Here is a 24395-nt window from a genome sequence, read left to right on the forward strand (position 1 = left end):
CAGCTGATGCCCACAAGGACAGCCAGCCTGGACTTATTTTCATTACATATCTTTGTCCTGATGTCCTTCTAGAAGCTGGAACATTTCCCCACCTCAGCAGAAGAGGGCAGGAGGGATCCAAGGTGAGGGCACACTCTCCTCTTTTTCTGGCACTCAAAGAGAAAATGAAAACCAGATGTGTTTCCCTGCCCATGGCAAACACCAGCCTTTCCATCCTTACAGTCCTTCCTGCCATCAGCACTATTTGAAAGAACATCCCACTCACCTTTGCCTAATCTGGCAGGGAGGTGATTCTCTTTCTTATATACCCGTCTAGCTTTGAATTCACCAGTGCTTGTGTCTCACAAGGAAATGCAACATTCCTGCTGTTCTGCCATTCCCATAGCAACAACTATGCAGATGTCAGCAGCTGATGCCCACAAGGACAGCCAACCTGGACTTATTTTCATTACATAACTTTGTCCTGATGTCCTTCTAGAAGGTTGAACACTTCTCCATCTCTGCTGCAATGGTCAAAAAGGGTGCAAGTTTAGGGCACACTCTCCTCATGGCCTCTTGCACTCAAAGACAAAGGGAACATGAAAACCAGAAGTGTTTCTTTGCCCATGGCAGACACTAGCCTTTCCATCCTGACAGTCCTTCCTACAATTACCTGGAATTGAAACAACATCCCCCACATCTCTTTTTTGAACTTAATCATGCATGAATAATAATAATGAGAATTTTTCTGTAAATCTTATTTCTGCATGGAAACGATCAGATAACCGGAGCTTTTTTCTCTAAAACAATCCTGCAAATTTGCATTGCTTATCTATGTGCGCAAAATGTTTTTGCCATTCATCTCAAATATCAATTCATCTGGCAAAATAATATAGAAAAAGTATTTACAGACATTTTTGGACATAGATTACTTCTTCTCAAGTGGGAATTAATCCCTAAGCTGCAATCATGAAATGCTTTTATCACTTTCTCTGATTTAGCCAGTGTTACTAAAAGGGAAATAAGACACAGGCTTTTGATAGCAGCTGCCAATTTAGGAATGATAATAAGTTTTATTATTCTTGGCTAAGATCAAAGCCCCCCACTTCACGATTATCTCCAGCTCCTCAAGTATAATTAACAGTTTTGGATAGCCACATTATTATATAGCAATATTGTCTTCCTGCAAGGAATTTCATTGTTTTGACACGTGCCACAGGTTGTTAATAGATTGCCTGATTACCATTTATTTTTTTTATTGGCTTATGATGACCACAGAAAATTATACAGCAGCACCATAAAAACTTTAAATCCTATCCCATGTATCTGCATTCATACGAAAATAATATTGGAAAGCACTGGTGAAACTAAGATTACAAATAAAGCAGAGGACAATTTCAGTGAAAGCCTACAGGTTTCTCAGCTCTGCTTATTTCAAACCCCTGAAGACATCCACGGGTTTCCTGCTGTGGGACACAGGCACTCACCTGCAGCTCAGCACTGCCTGCTCATGCCTGCGCACACCTTCAGCCTGGAACCAAGGAAATCCTCAGCAAAGACATCAGTACACTTTTGTTATGATGACTTTCATAAAGAAGCATCAAATATTTCTTCATGAGAAATACTGCAAGTCCCTTTGACACTAACCCTTATTTTAAATGTTTAGATTTGTGCTTCATTCAGGCGTGCTGTCACTCCCAAAAAGATTTTTATTCTTTTGCTTTTCATTCTGAGGAACACAGTGATTTCTGCCTTGTTTACTGACTGTAGGCACAGCAATTCTCCTGCACCTTCAGGGAAACAGCAAATCCATCTCTTTCACACCCTACTTCTATCAAGCTCATTCACCTTACAAGGTATTTATTGCAAGCAGCTCTTCCAAAAATGGAGACTAACAGAACCTGCAACCCAGGACACCTCAGTAAGCCAGTACTTTTCATCTCCTGAAGGTGTAGGTAGACACAGAGCTGGAACATCTTTTCCACAGCTGTGTGATGCTATCTCATCTATGTTCCTTTACTGTTGACTCAGTTTCACTTCTTATCTAACCTGGTTGCATCCCAGGATTTCTGGTGCCAAAAATAAACTGACAGCTTTCATCACTAGTTAAAAGGAAACTGCAATAGGAAAAGCAATTTTTCTGATTTCTCTGTTGATCAAAGATGCTTCCTGCAAGCCTGATGCGGTAGAAACAATATCAGCTTTAGAATGACAGTCATTAGAGCAGAATCCTTTCACTGATGAAATCCCACAGTCCTGATTCATACAACACTGACACTGGAGGACACAGTAGTTTAGATGAGAGCGCATTAAAAATGACTAAGTTAAGGTCTCAGAAATAGCAAAGAGTGACAAGTATGAAAAAAAGAAGTTGCAGAAACTGCTTCAGTTTGGCACTCTGGCATAAAGTATGACAACACACAACCTGCCTGTGCAGTTCCAGAAGCAGAAGAAAGCCGTCAACCAAGACTTGTTCTCATCTGCTCTGAAAGTCCACTGGGACAAGGCCACTTTTCTCTGACGTGCTTCCAGAAGTATCACTTCTGAGCACTGTGCCAGGGAGTTACAAGATACTGTTTGTGTGTACAGAGGAGAAAAAGACGTCTGTCTGGAAACAGACTTGGTGAAGGAGAAGCAGCATTTTGCAGAGTACTTCAGAAAGAACTGAGCACTGCCCCAAGAGCTTCAGAGCGGCAGGCTGTCACAGTGTGCCAACCAGCTCAGCTGTGAGTTGGCACTGAAGCTGCACCACAGGGAGAACAAAGCCCCCTGTGCACCCTTGGAGAGCCAAGGGTTGGAGATTCATGAACCTTGAGCTCCTTTCCAACCCGGGCCATGCTGTGATTCTGGGATTCTCACCTTTGCCTCATCTGGCAGAGGGAGGCAGCTCTTTCTCTTGTCTCCCTATGGCTGTCAGGTCACCAGGGCCAGTGTCACACAGGGAACTGCAAACACTGTGTGTGCTGTGCCCTGCCCATGGCAGCACAGAGGCAGCTGCCAGCAGCTGATGCCCACAAGGACAGCCAGCCTGGACTTCCTTTGATTCCTTCCCTTTGGATCAGCGTCCTTCAGGAAGGCGGAACATCTCTCCAGCTGAGCAGCAGAGGACAGCAGGGCTTCGTTGTCTGGGCATGTTCTCTTCTGGCCCTCTGGCCCTCACAGACACAGGAGGAGGACACAGAGGCTGCTGTAACACAGCCAGCCCTGCCTCTCAGGTCAGCTCTCAGGCCATCCTCTCTCCCCTCAGCAGCAGCTCACTGTTCTGCACTCCTCTGGCCTGGGCTGGCAGAGGTGTGCAGCAGTTCTGCTGATCTCCCAGTGCTGGCCATGTCTGCAGTGCCTGTGTGAAAGACACAGGAAGCTGCCAGCATTGCACTGCTCTGCTGTGCCCCTGCCATCACCGAGTTTGCTGTCAGCAGCTGCTGCTACACGTCCATTCAGGCACAGGCCTTTCCTTCCTGGCCCTCTTTCCCCCCCTCTCTCCTCTGCTCTCTCTCGTGCTCCCCTTTGGCCTGGGCTGGCTGAGCAGTGCAGGCCTTGTTGTTGCTCCCTGGGCCAACTACGTCACGGTTCCCCGTGACTCTGCCAGCTGCTCTGACACAGCGACTGCGTCCTCAGTGTGGATTCCAGAATGCGACAGACGTCCAGAGAAGACTTCCAGGGCTGATTGGAACATGCTGCCATCAAGAACTGCCATGGCTCAGGCCCCCTGGGAATCTGCTCACAGCGAAAGCTGCTGTCACTCTGTGTGGGCACAGCCTTGTCTGTGTAGGCCTGCTCACACTGCAGCCCCTGTCTGCACCAGAACCGTGCCGATCCACCTTCTCTTGGCCTCCTTGTCTGCATGGAAAAGGGCAGCTTGGGCTGAAGGCCCTCCACTTTCAGATGGCCGAGTGAAGTCTCTGAGCCCTGGTGACCCACGCAGCTCTTCAGCCTGCTGACCTGCTCTGCTGGGGCTGTCTTAAAAGGCAGAGGGCACGTTATCCTAATGTCCCCACATCCATCCCTCTTAGCATACTGTAGGCCAGTTCCTAAAAGGACACCTGCACAATCTCTCTGAATGTTAATCAACATGTAGTTAGTTTTCAGTGGTGATTAGCTATGTGTTTAGTCAGAGGTGCAATGGTTCTCATGGTGAGAGAAAGACATTCCCAGTTGTCATCAGGTGGAACACACTTCAGACTGGAATCCTCAAGCAGACTGCAGTCAGGCTTTCTTAATTACTCGTTGTTGTTATCAATTCAGACGCATCTCTGAATTCCTGCTTGAATGAACATTCTGTAATAATCTGCTGAGACAGTGCAAGGCTTGACAATGAGACTATAGTTTATGAAAGCAGCACTTTTTACTTCCTTTACAAGTTCTTATCTGAATGCTAAATACAACATCAATTCACTTCTCACTGGGTTGAACGTTTTAAATATTTGGTAAATCTAAGGTTCTAATTCTGACATTTAACATGAAAATATTAAAATTCCTTGTAAGTACTTTTTTGTTAGAATGCCAGATGCTAAAGGGATGAAGTGGCACAAGAAAGCAAAATATCTCTGCTGATGTCAGGAAGGACTGTAAGGATGGAAAGGCTGGTGTTTGCCATGGGCAGGGAAACACATCTGGTTTTCATCTTCTTTTTGTGTGCCAGAAAAAGAGGAGAGTGTGCCTGCAACTTGCACCCCTGCTGCCCTCTTCTGCTGAGATGGTGAAATGTCCCAGCTTCTAGAAGGACATCAGGACAAAGATATGTAATGAAAATAAGTGCAGGCTGGCTGTCCTTGTGGGCATCAGCTGCTGGCATCTGCATTGCTGCTGCCATGAGCATGGCACAGCAGGTAAGAGATTGCTTTTCTTTGTGTGACACAGGAGCTCTTGACTTGAAAGCTAGAGGGATGCAATAGAAAGAGCTGCAACCTCTGCCAGACATGGCAAAGGTGAGTGGGATGCTGTTTCAATTAGTTCTGATGTCAGGAAGGACTGTAAGGATGGAAACGCTGGTGTTTGCCATGGGCAGGGAAACACATCTGGTTTTCATGTTCTGTTTGTTTTTGAGTGCCAGAAAAACAGAGGAGAGTGTGCCCTCACCTTGGACCCCTCCTGCCCTCTGCTGCTGAGATGGAGAAATGTCCCACCTCCTACAAGGACATCAGGACAAAGATAAGTAATCAAAATATTTCCAGGCTGGCTGTACTTGTGGGTATCTGTTGCTGGAAAATTTAATGGCAGTAAACAGCCTAGATAATGACAGAATGAGGGTGACAATAGAATGGTACGTAATCACAGTGCAATGAAAAAAGTATGCAGGGTGCAGGAAGGGAGGTGTGGACATTCTGAGTTGCAACTCTTTATTTGCTCCAGAAAGCTCTATCAGAATGGAAGACTGAAGGAAATACTTTGAGTGTTTTTTTAATGTGACTGGATAAAAGATCCATGTGGCAAATTGAATAACTGAGTGGTAAAGGGACACAGATACCTCACTGTTTCATGGAACCTTTCAATTAAGCACCTGAACACTGTGTACAGGACTTGGGAATATAAGTATTAGAGGATCATGGAATATCTTTATTTGGAAGGGACCTCGAGGGTCATGTATTCCACCTCCTGGTTCCACACCGGACCTCCTATGGGTCAAGCCCTGTGTCTGAGAGCATTGTGCAAATGCTCTTTGGCCTTTGTCAGCTCAGTGCCAAACCACTGCCCTGGGGAGCCAGTGCCAAATTCCATGTATCTAGTTCATCCTACAGAATGATGCCAAGAACAGTTATAAAGATCGACTTACAAACAAAATTCTTGTCTTGAATTAATGGTACACTCACCATTTCAAAAAAAAAAAAAAAAAAAAAAAAGAAAGAGAGAAAAAGAAGAAAAAAAAAAAATGAAAGCCACATTCTTACGCTGGCATTTTACAGTATTGTCAGATTTTTGTAATTCTGTTTTGTCATATAAGATTCTCTCATCATGAAATAATGACCAAGTTCTCTTTTCAGATCTAAACATACAAATGCTAAAGGCAACAGTGCTGTTCAAGAGTACATTACCAGCTCAAACACTGCTTTGGCTGTAAAACTGAAGGTAGTAAGGAATTTTATCAAGGACTTAGAAGAAAACATGTAAGTGTAGATTTAAAAGCAACCTGTATTGTTACTTAGAGTTTGATATAGTGTAATCCAATGCACAGTACTTGTAACGTGTGTTTTACAAAATGCTGTGCAATGTAGGCATCTATTAAGATAAATGCTGCAAGTTCTAATATGTCCATGACCTTTTCAAACTGTTCCTTACTCCTACACATCACTACGAGTAGTTCTTCTGTCAGGAAGGATCACATGAGTAATTAACCTGTGACCTTAAGTTTGGAATTAACTGCATACAGTGGAAGTAAGAGCTGTGGGTTATTTTGCTCTTTCAGTGTTGAACAGCCGAGGTGTTTTGTTTTGGAGGGTGGACAGTGATGGGACAACTGGGGAATGGCTTTAAACTGAGACGGGGGGTGTTGAGGTTTAGGTTGGATGTGAAGAGGAAGTTTTTCAGCCAGAGGGTGGTGAGGCACTGGAACAGGTTGCCCAGGGAGGCTGTGGATGCCCCATCCCTGCAGGCATCCAAGGCCAGGCTGGATGTGGCTCTGGGCAGCCTGGGCTGCTGGTTGGCAGGTTAGCAACCCAACAGGACTTTATTGCAGCCCTGGGTGCAGGGGGATCACTGCTCCTAGCATGCACACAGAAGAGCTGGAGCACACAGGTGATGTACATTCCACCTGTGAACATTCCTGCAATTGCAGAGAGCGTGCGCCTGTTCCAATCACTGCTGCACAGATTAAAAACTGATTGCAGATGAGCTGTTTTGGTATGGGGTTCTTGCCAACGGTCTCCAGTGGCTGTGTGATTCCTCGGGGAGTTGCTCTCCAGCCCAAAGGTCATGTCCTAAGTCGACCAGATCCCGTTTGTGTCCAGAAATGGCTGACAACAGATCAGCTGCTGGTCAAGTTTCTAACATCACACTGGCCTTGCTCCAGTGTCTGTGTCATCAGCCCCAGCACATACGGTGCACCTCTTCAAGGCTTTGCAACACTGAGACTCTGCACTTGGGCTCCAGACATCCTGCTGCACCAAGAGGTTATTCTAGCTTTGGTATCTTGCAACTTTGTATATAACTACATCACTGTAATCATAAATGTCTAGGAGAATGGAGATGGAGAAATTAATCTCCCTGTAATTCTCTGTACTGCAGCCCCGTGGTTGTCAACACCTAATGCAATATTGAAATTTCAGTTGAGAAATTGAAAGCTGCCCTTAACAAAAAAGCATCTGGATTTGTTACTGAAATCACACTGAGGATCAAGAAATCCAAATGCTTCTAGCATAACCACAATTACAGGCAGTGTTTAGACAAGCTCTTACAGGAAAACCATGAACACAAGGCTAAAGAGAGACTAAGTGATGCACTCTGCAGGAATACTCATGGAAGTCTTCACAGTGCAGGAGTCTGATCTGATTACAGATGCTGTGCTTTAAGTACCCCTTATCATATCTTTTTTTTCACTGTTGTGCAGGGGTTGGACTCAGTGATCTCTGGAGGCTGGAGATGCTGTTTGCTAATGGCAGATGGAGATAGGAAAAGCAAGTCCAAGGCATGCTGTGCATAGCCACCACATGGCATCTGCCCCATTTCCCATTGCACCAAGGAGGAGCAGCTCACAAGCTTGGCCTGGGCCAGGGAAGGGAGCAGACAAACATCTGGACCGACCCCAAACGAGCTGGTTCTGCAGGTTGGGTGTCTTCTGCTGCTTGTCTCACATCCTGCTGCTCAGCGGTAGATTTGTTCCTGCTCAGTGCTAACAGGAAACTCACACAGCATTTCTGTTTCAGCTGTGCCAACGCTTTGATCTCTTGCTGCTTGGATGGGGCGTTTGAAGAAGGATGCCTGTGCTGATGTCCAGCCAGGCTTTGGGGATGAGTCTCCACACCAGGGTACGACTGACAGGACTGAGGGTTGGGGATCCAGCCAGGTCGAGTCCAGTGTGCTTTGCTCTTGTTCTTAGTGCTTGTTTTTGCTCAGGAGGGCAGGAGGTGAACCTCGTGAACCAATGCCTGCAGACGGGGTTTGGAGAGAAAGAGGTCCTGCAGGCCTTGTGTGACAGCCACGGAGCTGCAGCGAGGCTGCATCCGTGTAAAACACCAGAGATCCACGGAGGTGTGAAGGGGAGCTGTGGGCTGCAGTCACGCAGGAAGGGATGTGCATGCTCGGGGTTTGGTTGTTGTGTGTGTGTTAAGTGACTGTGATACCACTGCTGGGTCAGTGTGAGTGTACGGAACAAGTGTGACAGCCTTTTTGATGGAGCCCTGTGAAAGGAGTCCTATGGACTTGAGATCCAACTATCAGCCCGTGGGCATCATCCAGGAGTTGGGGTAGGGGATGAGGCAAGGGAAGTTGGGCTAAGAAAGGGATAAAGCAGTCTGGCAGCAGTTCTGTGTTTCTCCCATCTCCTGCTTTATTTCCTTCCAGGTGAAATAGATGGGTGCTGCAACATGCCCTTGAATGTAACAAAACCCACTCTAGTGTGGATTTGACATGGGCCCAGCACTGCAAGGTACGCTGCTGGGAGGAAGCGTCCATCTGGCTGAGGGCAGGAAGGCCCTCCAGAGGGATGCACTGAGGCCAGTTGTGCGAGGCTCAACAAGAGCAAGCGCCAGGTGCTGCGCTTTGGTCATGACGACCCCGTGCCAGCTTCTCCAGGATTTGGCTGGGGTAGAATTCCAAGCAGCCCCTGATTCCAGAACGTTGGGCTGGGCTGTTGGAATCTTCTGCCCTTGTGACTGGTCTTGCCTCCCCACCCTGTCCGTCGTGGTGGAGCAGCCTGGTGGCCCTCAGTGATGTCATAAGGGCTAGAATGAGGGGAGGAGCAGTGCGTGCTGCGTCCCTTCATTGGAGCGCTGGAGCTCTGACTGAGCAGCTCGCTTGTTGCACTTGTGCACCGACTGCGTCCCTTTGTCTTCACACCGTCCTGTGCAGCACCTTGTAGGTAAGCTGAGACAGTGTGGGAGAGACGGGGGGACAGTGAGTGCTGAGAACTGCTGGCTGGCGGAGCTCATAGGATCACATTATCTCCATCAGCAGAGGGGTGGCCATGAGGGACAGGGAGGTGATCGTCCCCCCCTGCTCTGCTCTTGTGAGGCCCCAGCTGCAGTACAGTGTCCAGAAAGACAGGGAGCAGTTGGAGAGGGTCCAGAGGCGAGCCACAGAGATGATCAGGGGACTGGAGCACCTCCCCTGCAAAGACAGGCTGAGGGAGCTGGGCTTGTTCAGCCTGGAGAAAAGAAGGCTGTGGGGTGACCTCATGGCAGCCTTCAGTACCTAAAGGGAGCCTAAAAAGAGGAGGGGAATCAACTCTTTGAAAGGGTAGATAACTGCAGGACAAGGGGAAATGGTTTTAAGTTGAAAACTTAAGTTTTTAAGTTGAGGGAGGGCAGATTTTGTTTTTTCCCTCGTAGTCTTTGCTAAACCGTGGAAGCCAACTGACCTGCTCTTTCTCTCTCCTCTCTCCACCCTCTGCCTGCTTCCCTGCTGCAGCTTTTGCTCGTGGAAGATCAGAGCAAAGTGACAAGGAACGGCTGCGGATTCGTGAGATTTCTCTCCCTCGTTCTGATCTCTTGCCAGGTACCTGCCATGGTTTGTCCCCCCACATGCTTTAGCAGCCCGTGACGCCCCGTGTTTAGTAACACAGCCTCATCCAGCTTTGATGGGACGCTGGTCACGTGTGGGTTTTCTCCACGTGCTCTGCAGCTCAGCCCTCAGAAGGATGCTGTCTGTGGTGCTGTGACCAGCTGGTTTTATGGAAAGCAATCCCTTAGGCAAAGAGTCCCAGCCCCAGCTTGTGCAGAGCTGCACAGCATCACCAGGGACACCAGCAGGCGTGCTTGGGCTGTGTGAGTGTGCCCGACAGCTGTAGGGAGCACAGCAGAGATGTGAACAGAGAAAATAAAAGTGTGTTTCTTTTCAGTTCCAGCTTGTCACACCTACGCTGATGGCTGTGGCGTGCAGCGAGATCAGCTGTGGGCCTGACCTGGCATGGACAGAGGTAGAGTATGAAGCTCTGATTGGTCTTTGTTCCCTGACTGCAGCCAGCAGAGTGAGCCGCAGATGTGCTCTCCTGCATTCCAAGAGAGCTCCTCTGTGGCAAGACAGTAGTGCAAGCGTGGCAAGTTTTTAAAAGTACCAGAGCCATCTCGGCTGTGGGGTTTGTCCTCTACTGACTTTTCCCTTGAAATGGCTGCAGAAACAACAATCATTCTCTGCTCTGTTTGGCCTCGCTGTTGGTTGGACTGCTCAAGAGAGCTGCTTGGTGCTTGCAATGGCACTGTTTGCACCTTGTAACTGCAGCCGTAGCTTTGGTTTCCCTCTTCACGGTCTCCTAGCATCTTAAACAGTCAGCCTTCCTGCACAAAGAGCATAGGAAAGGAGGGGGCAAAATGGACAAGGCCACCTGTCTGCGTCAGTGCCATTGCTGATTAGTCTGGGTGGGGAGAGATGCATCTTTGCATTGCCTGGCGTGTGCCTGCTGCACACCAGGGAGAGAAACAGCCGTTATTAGACTTGCAGTTCCTTCTGAAGTGCCCACGATAAGGACCGAGTGCATTTCCTGCAGCTTTCTCTGCAGATGTGCTCCTCACCTTGAAATCCTCCTCGTTGGTTCCCAGCTCCTCACCGTGGCCTGTGCTCTCTGTTTCAGACTGAGAACAAGGGGAAGCCCCTGCTGGACCATGAGGTGGCACCTGTGAACATTCCAGCTATTGCTGCTGCCCATGCTATTAAGAGACACATTGCCCAGGCAGCGGATGAACTCTCCTTTGAGGTAAGCAGTTCAAGGCGTTCCATGCTCTATTTTACAGTGGCAAATGCCTTCACAGCTGCGCTGGTGCAAGTGCTCTCACGCTCGGCAATGTTTGGCAGTGCAGAAGAATGCAGTCATTTGAGCTGTGCTTTCCTCCCAGCCGTGCTGAAGCTGGGATTGATGTTGCAATCTCTTGCAGGTGGGAGACATCATCTGTGTCATCGACATGCCACCAAAGGAGCTGACCCCCTGGTGGAGAGGCAAGCTCGGCTTCCAGGTAGGCACAAGCTTCAGACTGGAGAGTGCAACTTCAGTAAAGGCAGGAATCTCAGCTTAGAGCTGCTCTGCCTGCACAGGATGCCTAGTGGACATAAACAGTTTCCCTGTGTCGGTGTCAAGGGACCTTGCCTTTGGCTGCTAATGTTGAAAAATTATTACCTTTATGCTGTGAACTATGGCCATTTTCTGCTGGATAGTCTTATGGAACGTCAGGCAAGCACGTTCCGAGGGAAATGTTACGTGGCTTTTGGTTTAACAGTTCAGACCTGAGAAGTGCTGCATGCAATAGTTGGCCTCTCTTCTTGTTACAGGTTGGATTTTTCCCAGGGGAGTGTGTGGAACTCATTAATAAGAACATTCCTGAGGCACTCATCAATTCTGTGCCAAAGCCAGGTATGGATGTTACATTTGATGGTGTGGGAAAGCAAAATGAAGTCTTTTTGGGGGTATGTTCCATGTTTAGTACCTCCTTTATCCATCCCACATTGTCCTCTGGGTTGATGATTCTTCATGCACACCATGGGGCAGAGATTTGGCCCAATCCTCCTGGGTTTATGACTGGACTTGGGGAAACTATAGAATACTCATGGAATGGCTTGGGATGGAAAGGAACCTCAGGGATCATCATGCTCCAACCCTCCTGCCTCAGGATGGTCTCCCAGCCCCCACATTTAATGTGAGACTAGATCAGGCTGCCCAGGGCCCCATCCAGCCTGGCCTTGGGCTCCTCCAGAGATGGGGAAAATCCCTTTTTGTATGTACTGGTTGGTAATGTTCTTCCCGTTCTGACGTGCCCTGTAGAATGTGCTGTGCTCGGCCTCGTCCAACGGAGCCAGACCTGAAATGACCTGGTTTCTTCCTTTTGTTGTGCAGTGCCCAAGAAACGCAGCAAGATCCTCACCTTCCTTCGTTCCTTGGTGAAGGCCCGCCCAAAGAAACCGACCGAGCGGGAGGTGGAGAAGGAAAGGGTGTTTGGCTGTGACCTGGGAGAGCATCTTCTCCACTCCGGTCGTGATGGTAAGGAGCAGCCCATTCCTGAGATCTTCCTCTGCTGGGCATCTAAAGAAGATGAAAGGGAGCTCATATCTAGCAGGGGGCAGGCTGATAGCCGTGGAGACACGTGTAATGGGAGTTGATGGCTGAAGGATAAAGTGAGGCGGATGCTCCTAAGAGACAAGCACATCTGTATTTGCTTCAGCCAAGCCTGGCTGGGCTTAGTGGATGGGATGTGAAGCACAGCCTGCAGCACGATTGAATCAGGAGCTCCACTGACGGCTGGCACGTGTTCTTCAGTCCCCCAGGTCCTCCAGAGCTGCGCTGAGTTCATTGAGCAGCACGGCGTGGTGCAGGGGATATACCGCCTGTCCGGCGTCGCGTCCAACATCCAGAGACTGCGGTAAGAGTGCTGCGACTGACACAGCCTGAGTGCATCTGGTGTGGCTTTGGGCTTGCCTTCCTCTCGCTCAACCGGGTTTGCGTCCCTCTCTCCAGGCAGGAATTTGAGTCGGAGCAGATTCCTGAGCTCACCGTCCGTGACATTCACAGCGTGAGCTCCCTCTGCAAGATGTACTTCAGGGAGCTCCCGAACCCTCTGCTCACCCACCAGCTGTACGGCAAGTTCTCGGTAAGCACAAGGCCACGTCTTTCATTTCCCTCTTCCTGGGCCTCTTGGCAGATGGCTGCAGCAGTGCCCCAGCTCGGAGGCCCTTTTGCTGTCAGCCCCACGAGGTTTACTCGCAGTGGTGTACTAGCCTGATTGGTGTCTCGCTCCCTTTCTGCACTACTCCAGGATGCTGTTGGTGCCGCTACAGAGGAGGAGCGGCTGCTCAGAATGCAGGACGTCATCCAGCAGCTGCCCGCTCCTCACTACAGGTCAGTGCTGCCCTCAGCCTGCTGAGCTCAGCCCTGCTGCATTGCAGAGGGCAACGATGCGGTTCCAGGCTCTGTCTTTCTGAATTCCAGCACGGCATGCTCGTTGGTGCTGAACGTTTGCCTCTCTTGTTTTCCAGGACTCTGGAGTATCTGATGAGACACTTGGCGTGTCTGGCTGGGAGCTCCAGTATAACAAACATGCATGCCAAGAACCTAGCCATTGTGTGGGCTCCAAACCTCTTAAGGTAAACTTCTGGTTCTGTTTCAACACAACACTTACATCTGTTCTCCATTAAAAAAAAAAACAGTGCTCCCTTTTTCTCCATCAAATGTGCTCTTCTGTAAAATCTGTGGCTGACAGAAGAGCAGGAGCCTGAGCTGTTCTCCATCCCCACGGGCACAATGTCTAGGTGACAATTTCTGCAGTCTTGTTGAGATGGGACTGACGTGTCCTTGATCATCCAGGGGAATTTCTGCAGTGGCATCACTGATTGCCCACTGCGGAAGTCTCCAGAGCCTCAGCTGACAGCTTTTGGCTGCAACAATTCAGACTCGGGGAAACGGTCTTGGAGAAATGACTTCTAAAATCTGCCTTTTCTACAGATCACAGCAGAACGAGTCTGCCTGCGCCAGCGGAAGAGCTGCCTGCATGGAGCTGCAGACGCAGTCGGATGTGGTGGAATTCATCATCAACCACACCGACGTCCTCTTCGGCTCCAAATCCGGAGCAGACATTGCAGATGCAGCAGGTGAGTGTCTTCCTCCATTAGCTTGATCTTGACCTGACACCTTGACCAAATGCAGGCCTTCTCCAGGATGTTTGAGATACTCTTTTACCATCAAGGGGACAGCAGACCTCTGGACTTCCATTAGGGTATGGCATCCTGTTGCTGGATGCTGAGAATGTCCAAGCCCAAACTTCACAAGGAGGAAACCGTCATTATTATGGTTTGCACGCAGGAAAAGCTTGATGCAAGTGTGGCAGCGAAGCTTTCTCAGTTCCCTGCCCCCATTTCCTTGGGTTTTTCCTTGCCTATTTTGATACAGTAAGCTGCTCTTAATGATGACCATGTCCTTTGCCATAAACACACCTCTTCCCACATGGTTATTTTGGGCTCCTCTTCTTCCAGTGGCTCGGATAAGCAAGCCTGAGAAAAATACAGCACCTCCCCCAGAACTGTGGTGGCTGTGCTGCTGCTTTCTGATCCTCGCTCTTACCTGTGGTTTTCCCTGACAGGGCACAATTCTCTCCCAGGGCCCAAGTCTGTGGGGGTCTCTTCTGCTGCCACAAAGCTGCTCAGCCTGGAGGAGGCACAGGCACAGAGGCGAGGCCACAGCACCTCTTCTGTGGTAACAGAGAGCAGCAGGGACATTGAAGTGGAAGAAAGCCCTGCAGCTGGGCAGGGCAAATTCCACACCGTCGTTGACTTTCCATCTGACAGGTAAAGAGGACTTTCTTTTCCAGCACCTAGCATCATTGTTTGGGTGGGTTTTTGTGTTTTCCTGCAGAAACCAGGCAGTGCTAGGAACAAGCAACTGCTGCCAAGAGCTCAGTGCTGCTCTTCCCTCACCCTGCACCACGCACGACTCACAGCATTGGCTGTTTTCTCTCTCCAGACAAAATCCACCCAGCAAGACTGAGGAATCACCAGCTAGCAGTTGGTGTTGCTGCTTCAGCCTCAGGAAGCCATCCTCTGGCAGCAAACGCCAACTGCAGCGCAATGCCAGGCAGCCCTCAGAAACAGCAGTGGTAGTCCTGGCAGGTAAGGGTGCAAATGCAGCTTCCAAATCCCTGCTTTTCAGGAACATACAATTCAAGCTTGCTCTGCACATGTATCTCTTTCTAGCGTTCAATCCCGTGCCTAAATCTTCACCCCTGATCAAGTACCACTGTCGTAATTCAGCTTGTGAAAGTTTGACACTAACCCCTGTGTATCCTTTCTAGGTGAATCGAGCCCTTGCCAAGCCATAAGATCCAGGGCAAGTAGCGAGGATGCTCTGTGTGCTTCCATCAGTGGAGAGCTCTTAGGAAGCACAAATTGCTGCAGTTCTAATAGCAGCCTTCCATCTAACAACATTAATGGAGAGAAGGAGCTCATCGAAGTCCATGCTCTCATTACACCTGGCTCTGCTGAAGTTGCTGACCTGAGCCTGCAAGCCACCACAGTCACAAGTGTGGATTTTAACCCAGAGTCTCTGCAGTGCCGCCCATCTGAAGCACAGTGTGAGTGCCCCGACAGCAGCACCTCCATGCAGGAGCAGGTCAGCATCAGTGAAGAGGAGCAGAGCCTCTTGCAGGGGGACTTTCAATCAGGCCTCCAGTCCCAGGCACCGGACAGCAGCACTGAGAGCTCTGAGCCACTCTCTCCATGACAAGACAGGATGAGTCCCATCTTCACCGTGGACCTCTCACACCCTCCTGTCCTTTATATAATAATAAAAGCACACTCGTGCTCAATCAACGCCTTGACTGCCTCCAGTGCCTTCATTCAAACAGATTGGGATGAATGCAGCACACAGCAAGGCACCTCAGCTTGCAATGCTGTGGCCGTGGGGTGCGTGCAGCACAGCTCCGGGTTTGTTCCTGTTTTGTCTGGCTTTGGGATGTCTGCAGGGGGAGCTCTGCTACCATTTGGCATGGTAGCAAATAATCTCTCGCATCCTGGATGCTGCTCATGATACTCCCAAGCTTCCTGGCTGTGGCTTTGTGATGCTTTTCAGGGCTTTCTGATGCATTTCCATGCGTTGGCTGTTCTTTAACACCTCTCTCTTCCCATCATGTCCTTTCCTGGCTCCCATCTACGAACTGGCCCTGCAGATCATCTCCAGACCTGTCATCATCACACTGCGGCAGGAGAAGCTCCCCCTGGCCAACGTCAGGCAGTACTGCTTGGTCTGCAGCTCAGTGGCCATTTCCCTTTTAGGCGGCTCCTGCAGAAGAATCAAACAGCAGAACCTTTTGCTCACCCTGCACCACACAAATGCTGCAAAAGCAGAAACAACCTGGGAATCTCTGGGTCTGCAAGACTTCACAGACACTCACCGACTGTGTCTGATGGTTCCCTCCCATCCTTGATTTCCTTCTCCCCTTCTCCACGTCGGATCCCACTGCTGAGCCATGATCAAGCTGCCCAGTGTGGCAGAGCATCGTGCAGAGCCGTGCTGGCACCTCCTCCCCTTCCTCTCCTGCAGCTCAGCGTGCAACCTGTGCAAGTTTTTTTCTGAGAAAGTGACCAGCTCTTTTCCATCCCTTTGCCCCTACAAACAGTTGTCCAGAGGATCTCGTCCAAGAATTCCTGGAACAGCCTGCAGCTGGCTCTCCTGAAGTTCAGGCTCCTGCCTTTGCTTCCTGCCAGGCCCGCATTCCTTGAGATCACCAACTCAAGGAGGGCATGGTCACGGCAGCCCTGACCGCCTCCTGTCGTAACCCCTGGTGTGCACCATGTCCAGCAATGCTTCCCTTCTGCTTGCTGTGCCCAATGCCTGCACCACAGAGTGATTCTCACTGCACTCCAGGAGTCTGTCAGATTGCTTGCAGCCAGCCATGCTGATTTCCCAGACTGACTGGAATCCCCCATCAGGATGAGAGTCAGTGAGTGCGATGCTTCTGCTGGCTGCAGTAAGCAGCTCCCACCAACAGGCTCTCTTTCCAGGCGGCTGTAGCAGACCCTCACCTCCAGAAGCCCTGCACTGCTGCACTTCCTAATTTTACCCACAAGTTCACAACCTGCTCATGGCTCTTCTTAGTTCTTTGCAGTCAACTTCTCATCATAGAGGGCAAATCCCTTGCCTTCCAGAATTCCATAGTATCAATTGTGTCTGCTTTATGTCAGGATTTTTTTTCTTTCTTTTCTTTTCCCATTTTCTAGGTAGGAAAATGAATTTCTGAGCCAGGAGAAGCAGAAGTGAAACAGTCTTCCTGGCACTGCTCAGGTTGCATGAGTTGCCAAGTGCTCCTCAGGTAATGTGTGCTGAAGAGCTGACCTTGGTGGCAGGGGCTGTGGCTGCATTTTGTGCCTGTCATGCGGGAATCCAAGAAAGCCTATTCAGAGCAGGAGCTGCAGAGCGAGATAAACATCACGAGAAGGTAAGGCTGAGAAGCAAGGACACCTCCAGAAAGAAGAGAAAAACTGAGTCAAGTGAGCTGCGTGACGGCCGTGTGATGCTGACCATGATTGGAGGAAGAGCGCATGGCTGGGAATGACTGATGGCTCTGGTTGGATGGGTGCCTGTGTGCACAGAGTTAAGGAGTGTTTGTGGGATGTTTTGCTGGCATCTAACGGCTGTAAGGGGAAGTCAAGAGAGAAAACTTGTGAATGCATAGAAGGGATGTTAAAATCTGGAACAGACTGTTTGGATCAGTCACAGCTGAGTCCAGATTGCCACACTGCCAGAACCTGGGGCCTAGGATTTTCCTTTAAGAGTGCCAACTGCTCATTTTAAATGATAAAAAGTAACATTGATAGAAGCTTCCCTCCTTGCATTAGAATAAGGCATTGATATTTGATGTTTCTGTCTTTCCATTCCTTTAGCAGCCTGGGTGTTGATGCAGCTGTATGCATCTGCTGCCCTCTCCTTCTGTTTTGTGTAAAAGAACAGTAAAATATGCAATCAGTGTGAGATCTTTCTGAAGTATTTTACTTTATTTGCCCCTAGGCTGCAATGGCTGGGAAATGGCAGTGTCACCCAGGAGCCCACACGGCGACCTGATGTCTCATTGTTGGGGTCTATTGGAAACCACCACGATGACAAAAGAATGCCTGGGATTCCTCCGGCCCAAATGCCAAACCTTGCACTTGGCTGTGCTGAACCTCATGAGGTTCATCCAGGCCCACCTCTCAAGTCTGCTGAGCTCAAACAGATGTCATTTTTCTCGTGTCCTTCCATTCCGAGTCCATCTGTTCCCCAAAGCAAAAGAATTTGGAGGGAACCACCGACAGTTATGTGAGCGATTTCAGCGTCTATTTCTGATCATGGCAACAACTTCAGAGGTCACACTTAATTTACGGTGCCCGTTGTAATTCTGACCAAGGCTGCAGTTGCAGCTGACTTCCCAAGGCTGCAAGACGTGGTGGTGACACAGCCTTGTGCTTCTGCATTGGTGCTCATCCCACGTTTCCTTTCTCTGTCTCGCAGGTCAGCTCCTGCTGGAAGCAGATGGTATCCCAGTGTGAATGAAGGTCAGTGCAGGAGCAGCTGCTGATGGGAGGAAGGAAGTCCATGCTGAAGAGCTCTGAAGCATCTGCAGGTATGGTTCTGGAGGAGGCAGCAGTGATGTCGGAGGGCTCCCAGCAGGAAGCTGTCTCATCCAAATTCTTGCTGAGTGGTTGGAAGGGAGCTTTCTGCATGACAGCAGCACCAGTTGCTTGCTTCAAATGCTGCCAAGACAAGGATTAGCAGGAGTTCCAGTATCTACAGTATCATCACGAATCACGATAGGATTACAATGTGTCCTCATACAAACGCAGCCATTTCTCTCTGAGTCCAAAGGCTGTCCGGAAAGCATCTGTGAGGTCTCTCACACCAAACCACTGCTGTCCGTGTGGGATCTGACTCATTAGGGTATAGGGGTTAGGAGCCACAGGCTGTCTTTTGAGAACGGGTTCAGTCATTTCCTTACATCTTGCACCAGCCGATACGTGCCGTCTGCCTTCCGTGCCGACAGGATTGGGGTGTTATAAGGCCACAGACAAGGTTCCAGAAGACCATCCTTAAGCACTGTCTGTGTTACAGCTTTTAGACCCACTCTCCCTTCTAAGGCTATGGGATATTGTTGCTGTTTCACAGCTCCACTCCCTCCTTGGGCAGTTATTTGTAAGGGAAAATTGTGAGTCCACCCCGATTTCCTTCCCCTGCCCACACCTTTGGATTCATTTCTTCTTCATCACAGCTGTTAACACATTCATTGACACCTGACATCTGTTTCACAGACTTGCAGCTGTAATCCTCATTTAACTGTAAAATCTCTCCCCCATAAATCAGTCCCTGCTTCAGGCACAGAGAACAATTGCCCTGCAGCTATTTTATCTTTCCATTTTAGTTCTGTGGTCTCCAAGAGTGGAGCTGTCATTTCTGATCCCTCAGCCCCAGTTATGCACAACAGCCACATCCAGATACACGTCTGGTACCTCTGAACTAGCTAATGCTGTAGGATGGAATGTTGTTTCTGCACTGGCTATCAAATGTGGGATTGCTCTGAAGCAGTACAGCACGATGTGTTTTGTAATTTGCCCTTAGAAACAGTTTGAAAAAGTAGAAAGACTTTATTAGTATTAGTAAAAAGAAGTTATTTCATAACATATTTTAGAAATACAGTTGTTCAATCATGTGATCAATTCTCACTTACAGAACTGTAATAGTTACAAACTGCATGGGTATAGCATTAAGGACCAGAAAGCATGTTGTAAGGCCATTCTGTTTGGATAGGAGAAGCTCAGCAAAAGAAAAACAGACTCCAAAGAAGCCAGGGCCTCCACACAAGGCCGAATTGACTCACTCTGTGGGCAGGTTGGGATGCAACAGGCAGGCATCAAGAGACTCCCCTCTGTCCTCCTTCCAAACTTCTCTCTCTTCAGGGATGAGCAGGTGTCCAGAAATAGTGGCCAAGTGTTGATAAGCAGCTGTCAGGCGTTCAATAATTAGCAGTATACCTGCTGAGCTAGCAACAATTGGTGTTTAGCCAGTCACACACACACACACAGAATGGCCCGGGTTGGAAGGGACCTCAAGGATCACGAATCTCCAACCCCCTGCCACAGGCAGGGCCACCAACCTCTGTAGCACTGCACATATGCACATTGCTGGATAGAAACAGCAGTGTGGGAAAAAACTGTATGCTGTGGATGCAAAGGGTGAATCAGAATGGCTTAACAGCTGTCCCACAAGGAAAAGCAATCCCTTACCTCCTGTGCCATGCTCATGGCAACACCAATGCAGATGCCAGCAGCTGATGCCCACAAGGACAGCCAGCCTGGACTTATCTTTGTCCTGATGTCCTTCTACAAGCTGGAACATTTCTCCCTCTGATCAGCAGAGGGCAGGAGGGGACCAAGGTGAGGGCACACTCTCCCCTGTTTATCTGGAACTCAAAGAGAAAGAGAAAATGAAAACCAGATGTGTTTCCCAGCCCATGGCAAACACCAGCCTTTCCATCCTTACAGTCTTCCTGACTTCAGCACTAATTGAAACAACATCCCACTCACCTTTGCCATGTCTGGCAGAGGTTGCAGCTCTGTCTATTGCATCCCTCTAGCTTTCAAGTCAAGAGCTCTTGTGTCACACAAGGAAAAGCAATCTTTTACCTGCTTTGCCATGCTCATGGCATAAGCAATGCAGTTTCCAGCAGCTGATGCCCACAAGGACAGACAGCCTGGACTTATTTTCATTACATATCTTTGTCCTGATGTCCTTCTAGAAGCTGGAACATTTCTCCCTCTGATCAGCAGAGGGCAGGAGAGTTAGAAGTTGCAGGCACACTCTCCTCTTTTTCTGCCACACAAAGAGAAAATGAAAACCAGATGTGTTTCCCTGCCCATGGCAAACACCAGCCTTTCCATCCTTACAGTCCTCCTGACATCAGCACTAATTGAAACAACATCCCACTCACCTTTGCCATGTCTGGCAGAGGTTGCAGCTCTGTCTATTGCATCCCTCTAGCTTTCAAGTCAAGACCTCCTGTGTCACACAAGGAAAAGCAATCTTTTACCTGCTTTGCCATGCTCATGGCAGCAGCAATGCAGATGCCTGCAGCTGATGCCCACAAGGACTGCCAGCCTGGACTTATTTTCATTACATATCTTTGTCCTGATGTCCTTCTAGAAGCTGGAACATTTCTCCCTCTGAGCAGCAGAGGGCAGGATGGGTCCAAGGTGAGGGCACACTCTCCTCTTTTTCTGGCACACAAAGAGAAAATGAAAACCAGATGTGTTTCCCAGCCCATGGCAAACGCCAGCCTTTCCATCCTTACAGTCCTCCTGACATCAGCAGCAACTGAAACAACATCCCACTCACCTTTGCCATGTCTGGCAGAGGTTGAAGCACTTTCTATTGCATCCCTCTAGCTTTCAAGTCAAGAGCTCCTGTGTCACACAAGGAAAAGCAATCTTTTACCTGCTTTGCCATGCTCATGGCAGCAGCAATGGAGATGCCAGCAGCTGATGCCCACAAGGACAGCCAGCCTGGACTTATTTTCATTACATATCTTTGTCCTGATGTCTTCTAGAAGCTGGAACATTTCTCCCTCTGATCAGCAGAGGGCAGGAGAGTTAGATGTTGCAGGCACACTCTCCTCTTTTTCTGCCACACAAAGAGGAAATGAAAACCAGATGTGTTTCCCTGCCCATGGCAAACACCAGCCTTTCCATCCTTACAGTCCTTCCTGAAATCAGCAGCAATGGAAACAACATCCCACTCACCTTTGCCATGTCTGGCTGAGGTTGCAGCTCTTTCTATTGCATCCCTCTAGCTGTCAAGTCAAGAGCTCCTGTGTCACACAAGGAAAAGCAATCTTTTACCTGCTTTGCCATGCTCATGGCAGCAGCAATGCAGATGCCAGCAGCTGATGCCCACAAGGACAGCCAGCCTGGACTTATTTTCATTACATATCTTTGTCCTGATGTCCTTCTAGAAGCTGGAACATTTCTCCCTCTGATCAGGAGAGGGCAGGATGGGTCCAAGGTGAGGGCACACTCTACTCCTTTTTGTGGCACACAAAGGGAAAATGAAAACCAGATGTGTTTCCCAGCCCATGGCAAACGCCAGCCTTTCCATCCTTACAGTACTTCCTGACATCAGCACTACTTGAAACAACATCCCACTCACCTTTGCCATGTCTGGCAGAGGTTGCAGCTCTTTCTATTGCATTTCTCTAGCTTTCAAGTCAAGAGCTCCTGTGTCACACAAGGAAAAGCAACCTTTTACCTGCTTTGCCATGCTCATGGCCCAGCAATGCAGATGCCAGCAGCTGATGCCCACAAGGACAGCCAGCCTGGACTTATTTTCATTACGTATCTTTGTCCTGATGTCCTTCTAGAAGCTGGAACATTTCTCCATCTCAGCAGAAGAGGGCAGGATGGGTCCAAGGTGAGGGCACACTCTGCTCTTTTTCTGCCACACAAAGAGAAAATGAAAACCAGATGTGTTTCCCAGCCCATGGCAAACACCAGCCTTTCCATCCTTACAGTCCTTCCTGACTTCAGCAATAATTGAAACAACATCCCACTCACCTTTGCCATGTCTGCCAGAGGTTGCAGCTCTTTCTATTGCATCCCTCTAGCTTTCAAGTCAAGAGCTCCTGTGTCACACAAGGAAAAGCAATCTTTTACCTGCTGTGCCATGCTCATGGCAGCAGCAATGCAGTTGCCAGCAGCTGATGCCCACAAGGACAGCCAGCCTGGACTTATTTTCATTACGTATCTTTGTCCTGATGTCCTTCTAGAAGCTGGAACATTTCTCCCTCTGATCAGCAGAGGGCAGGAGAGTTAGATGTTGCAGGCACACTCTTCTCTTTTTCTGCCACACAAAGAGGTAATGAAAACCAGATGTGTTTCCCTGCCCATGGCAAACACCAGCCTTTCCATCCTTACAGTCCTTCCTGAAATCAGCAGCAATGGAAACAACATCCCACTCACCTTTGCCATGTCTGGCTGAGGTTGCAGCTCTTTCTATTGCATCCCTCTAGCTGTCAAGTCAAGAGCTCCTGTGTCACACAAGGAAAAGCAATCTTTTACCTGCTTTGCCATGCTCATGGCAGCAGAAATGCAGATGCCAGCAGCTGATGCAAACAAGGACAGCCAGCCTGGACTTATTTTCATTACATATCTTTGTCCTGATGTCCTTCTAGAAGCTGGAACATTTCTCCCACTGAGCAGCAAAGGGCAGGAGGGGTCCAAGGTGAGGGCACACTCTCCCCTGTTTATCTGGCACAAAAAGAGAAAATGAAAACCAGATGTGTTTCCCAGCCCATGGCAAACACCAGCCTTTCCATCCTTACAGTCTTCCTGACTTCAGCACTAATTGAAACAACATCCCACTCACCTTTGCCATGTCTGGCTGAGGTTGCAGCTCTTTCTATTGCATCCCTCTAGCTTTCAAGTCAAGAGCTCCTGTGTCACACAAGGAAAAGCAATCTTTTACCTGCTGTGCCATGCTCATGGCAGCAGCAATGCAGTTGCCAGCAGCTGATGCCCACAAGGACAGCCAGCCTGGAATTATTTTCATTACGTATCTTTGTCCTGATGTCCTTCTAGAAGCTGGAACATTTCTCCCTCTGATCAGCAGAGGGCAGGAGAGTTAGAAGTTGCAGGCACACTCTTCTCTTTTTCTGCCACAGAAAGAGAAAATGAAAACCAGATGTGTTTCCCTGCCCATGGCAAACACCAGCCTTTCCATCCTTACAGTCCTCCTGCCATCAGCACTAATTGAAACAACATCCCACTCACCTTTTCCATGTCTGACAGAGGTTGCAGCTCTTTCTATTGCATCCCTCTAGCTTTCAAGTCAAGAGCTCCTGTGTCACACAAGGAAAAGCAACCTTTTACCTGCTTTGCCATGCTCATGGCAGCAGCAATGCAGATGCCAGCAGCTGATGCCCACAAGGAAAGCCAGCCTGGACTTATTTTCATTACATATCTTTGTCCTGATGTCCTTCTAGAAGCTGGAACATTTCTCCATCTCAGCAGAAGAGGGCAGGATGGGTCCAAGGTGAGGGCACACTCTGCTCTTTTTCTGCCACACAAAGAGAAAATGAAAATCAGATGTGTTTCCCTGCGCATGGCAAACACCAGCCTTTCCATCCTTACAGTCCTCCTGACATCAGCAGCAACTTAAACAACATCCCACTCACCTTTGCCATGTCTGGCAGAGGTTGAAGCACTTTCTATTGCATCCCTCTAGCTTTCAAGTCAAGAGCTCCTGTGTCACACAAGGAAAAGCAACCTTTTACCTGCTTTGCCATGCTCATGGCAGCAGCAATGGAGATGCCAGCAGCGGATGCCCACAAGAACAGCCAGCCTGGACTTATTTTCATTACATATCTTTGTCCTGATGTCTTCTAGAAGCTGGAACATTTCTCCCTCTGAGCAGCAACGGGCACGAGGGGTCCAAGGTGAGGGCACGCTCTCCCCTGTTTATCTGGAACAAAAAGAGAAAGAGAAAATGAAAACCAGATGTGTTTCCCAGCCCATGGCAAACACCAGCCTTTCCATCCTTACAGTCCTCCTGACATCAGCACTAATTGAAACAACATCCCACTCACCTTTGCCATGTCTGGCAGAGGTTGCAGCTCTTTCTATTGCATCCCTCTAGCTTTCAAGTCAAGAGCTCCTGTGTCACACAAGGAAAAGCAATCTTTTACCTGCTTTGCCATGCTCATGGCAGCAGCAATGCAGATGCCAGCAGCTGATGCCCACAAGGACAGCCAGCCTGGACTTATTTTCATTACGTA

General features: G+C 49.0%; 1 protein-coding gene across 1 annotated transcript in view; it reads left to right on the forward strand.

Moving 5' to 3' along the window:
* Positions 1-14053: 14053 nt before the first annotated feature.
* LOC149912265 (rho GTPase-activating protein 32-like) overlaps positions 14054-24395 on the forward strand; it is a 33609-nt gene continuing 23267 nt past the window's right edge. Inside the window, exons 1-4 of the mRNA XM_090130743.1 lie at positions 14054-14066; positions 14106-14394; positions 14570-14715; positions 14898-15125. Coding sequence (XP_089986869.1) covers positions 14054-14066; positions 14106-14394; positions 14570-14715; positions 14898-15125 — 676 coding nt within the window. The remainder of the gene's footprint in view (positions 14067-14105; positions 14395-14569; positions 14716-14897; positions 15126-24395) is intronic.

Source organism: Phasianus colchicus, chromosome Z (assembly GCF_987193195.1).
Source record: "Phasianus colchicus chromosome Z, bPhaCol1.hap1.1, whole genome shotgun sequence".
Lineage (NCBI taxonomy): Eukaryota > Metazoa > Chordata > Aves > Galliformes > Phasianidae > Phasianus > Phasianus colchicus.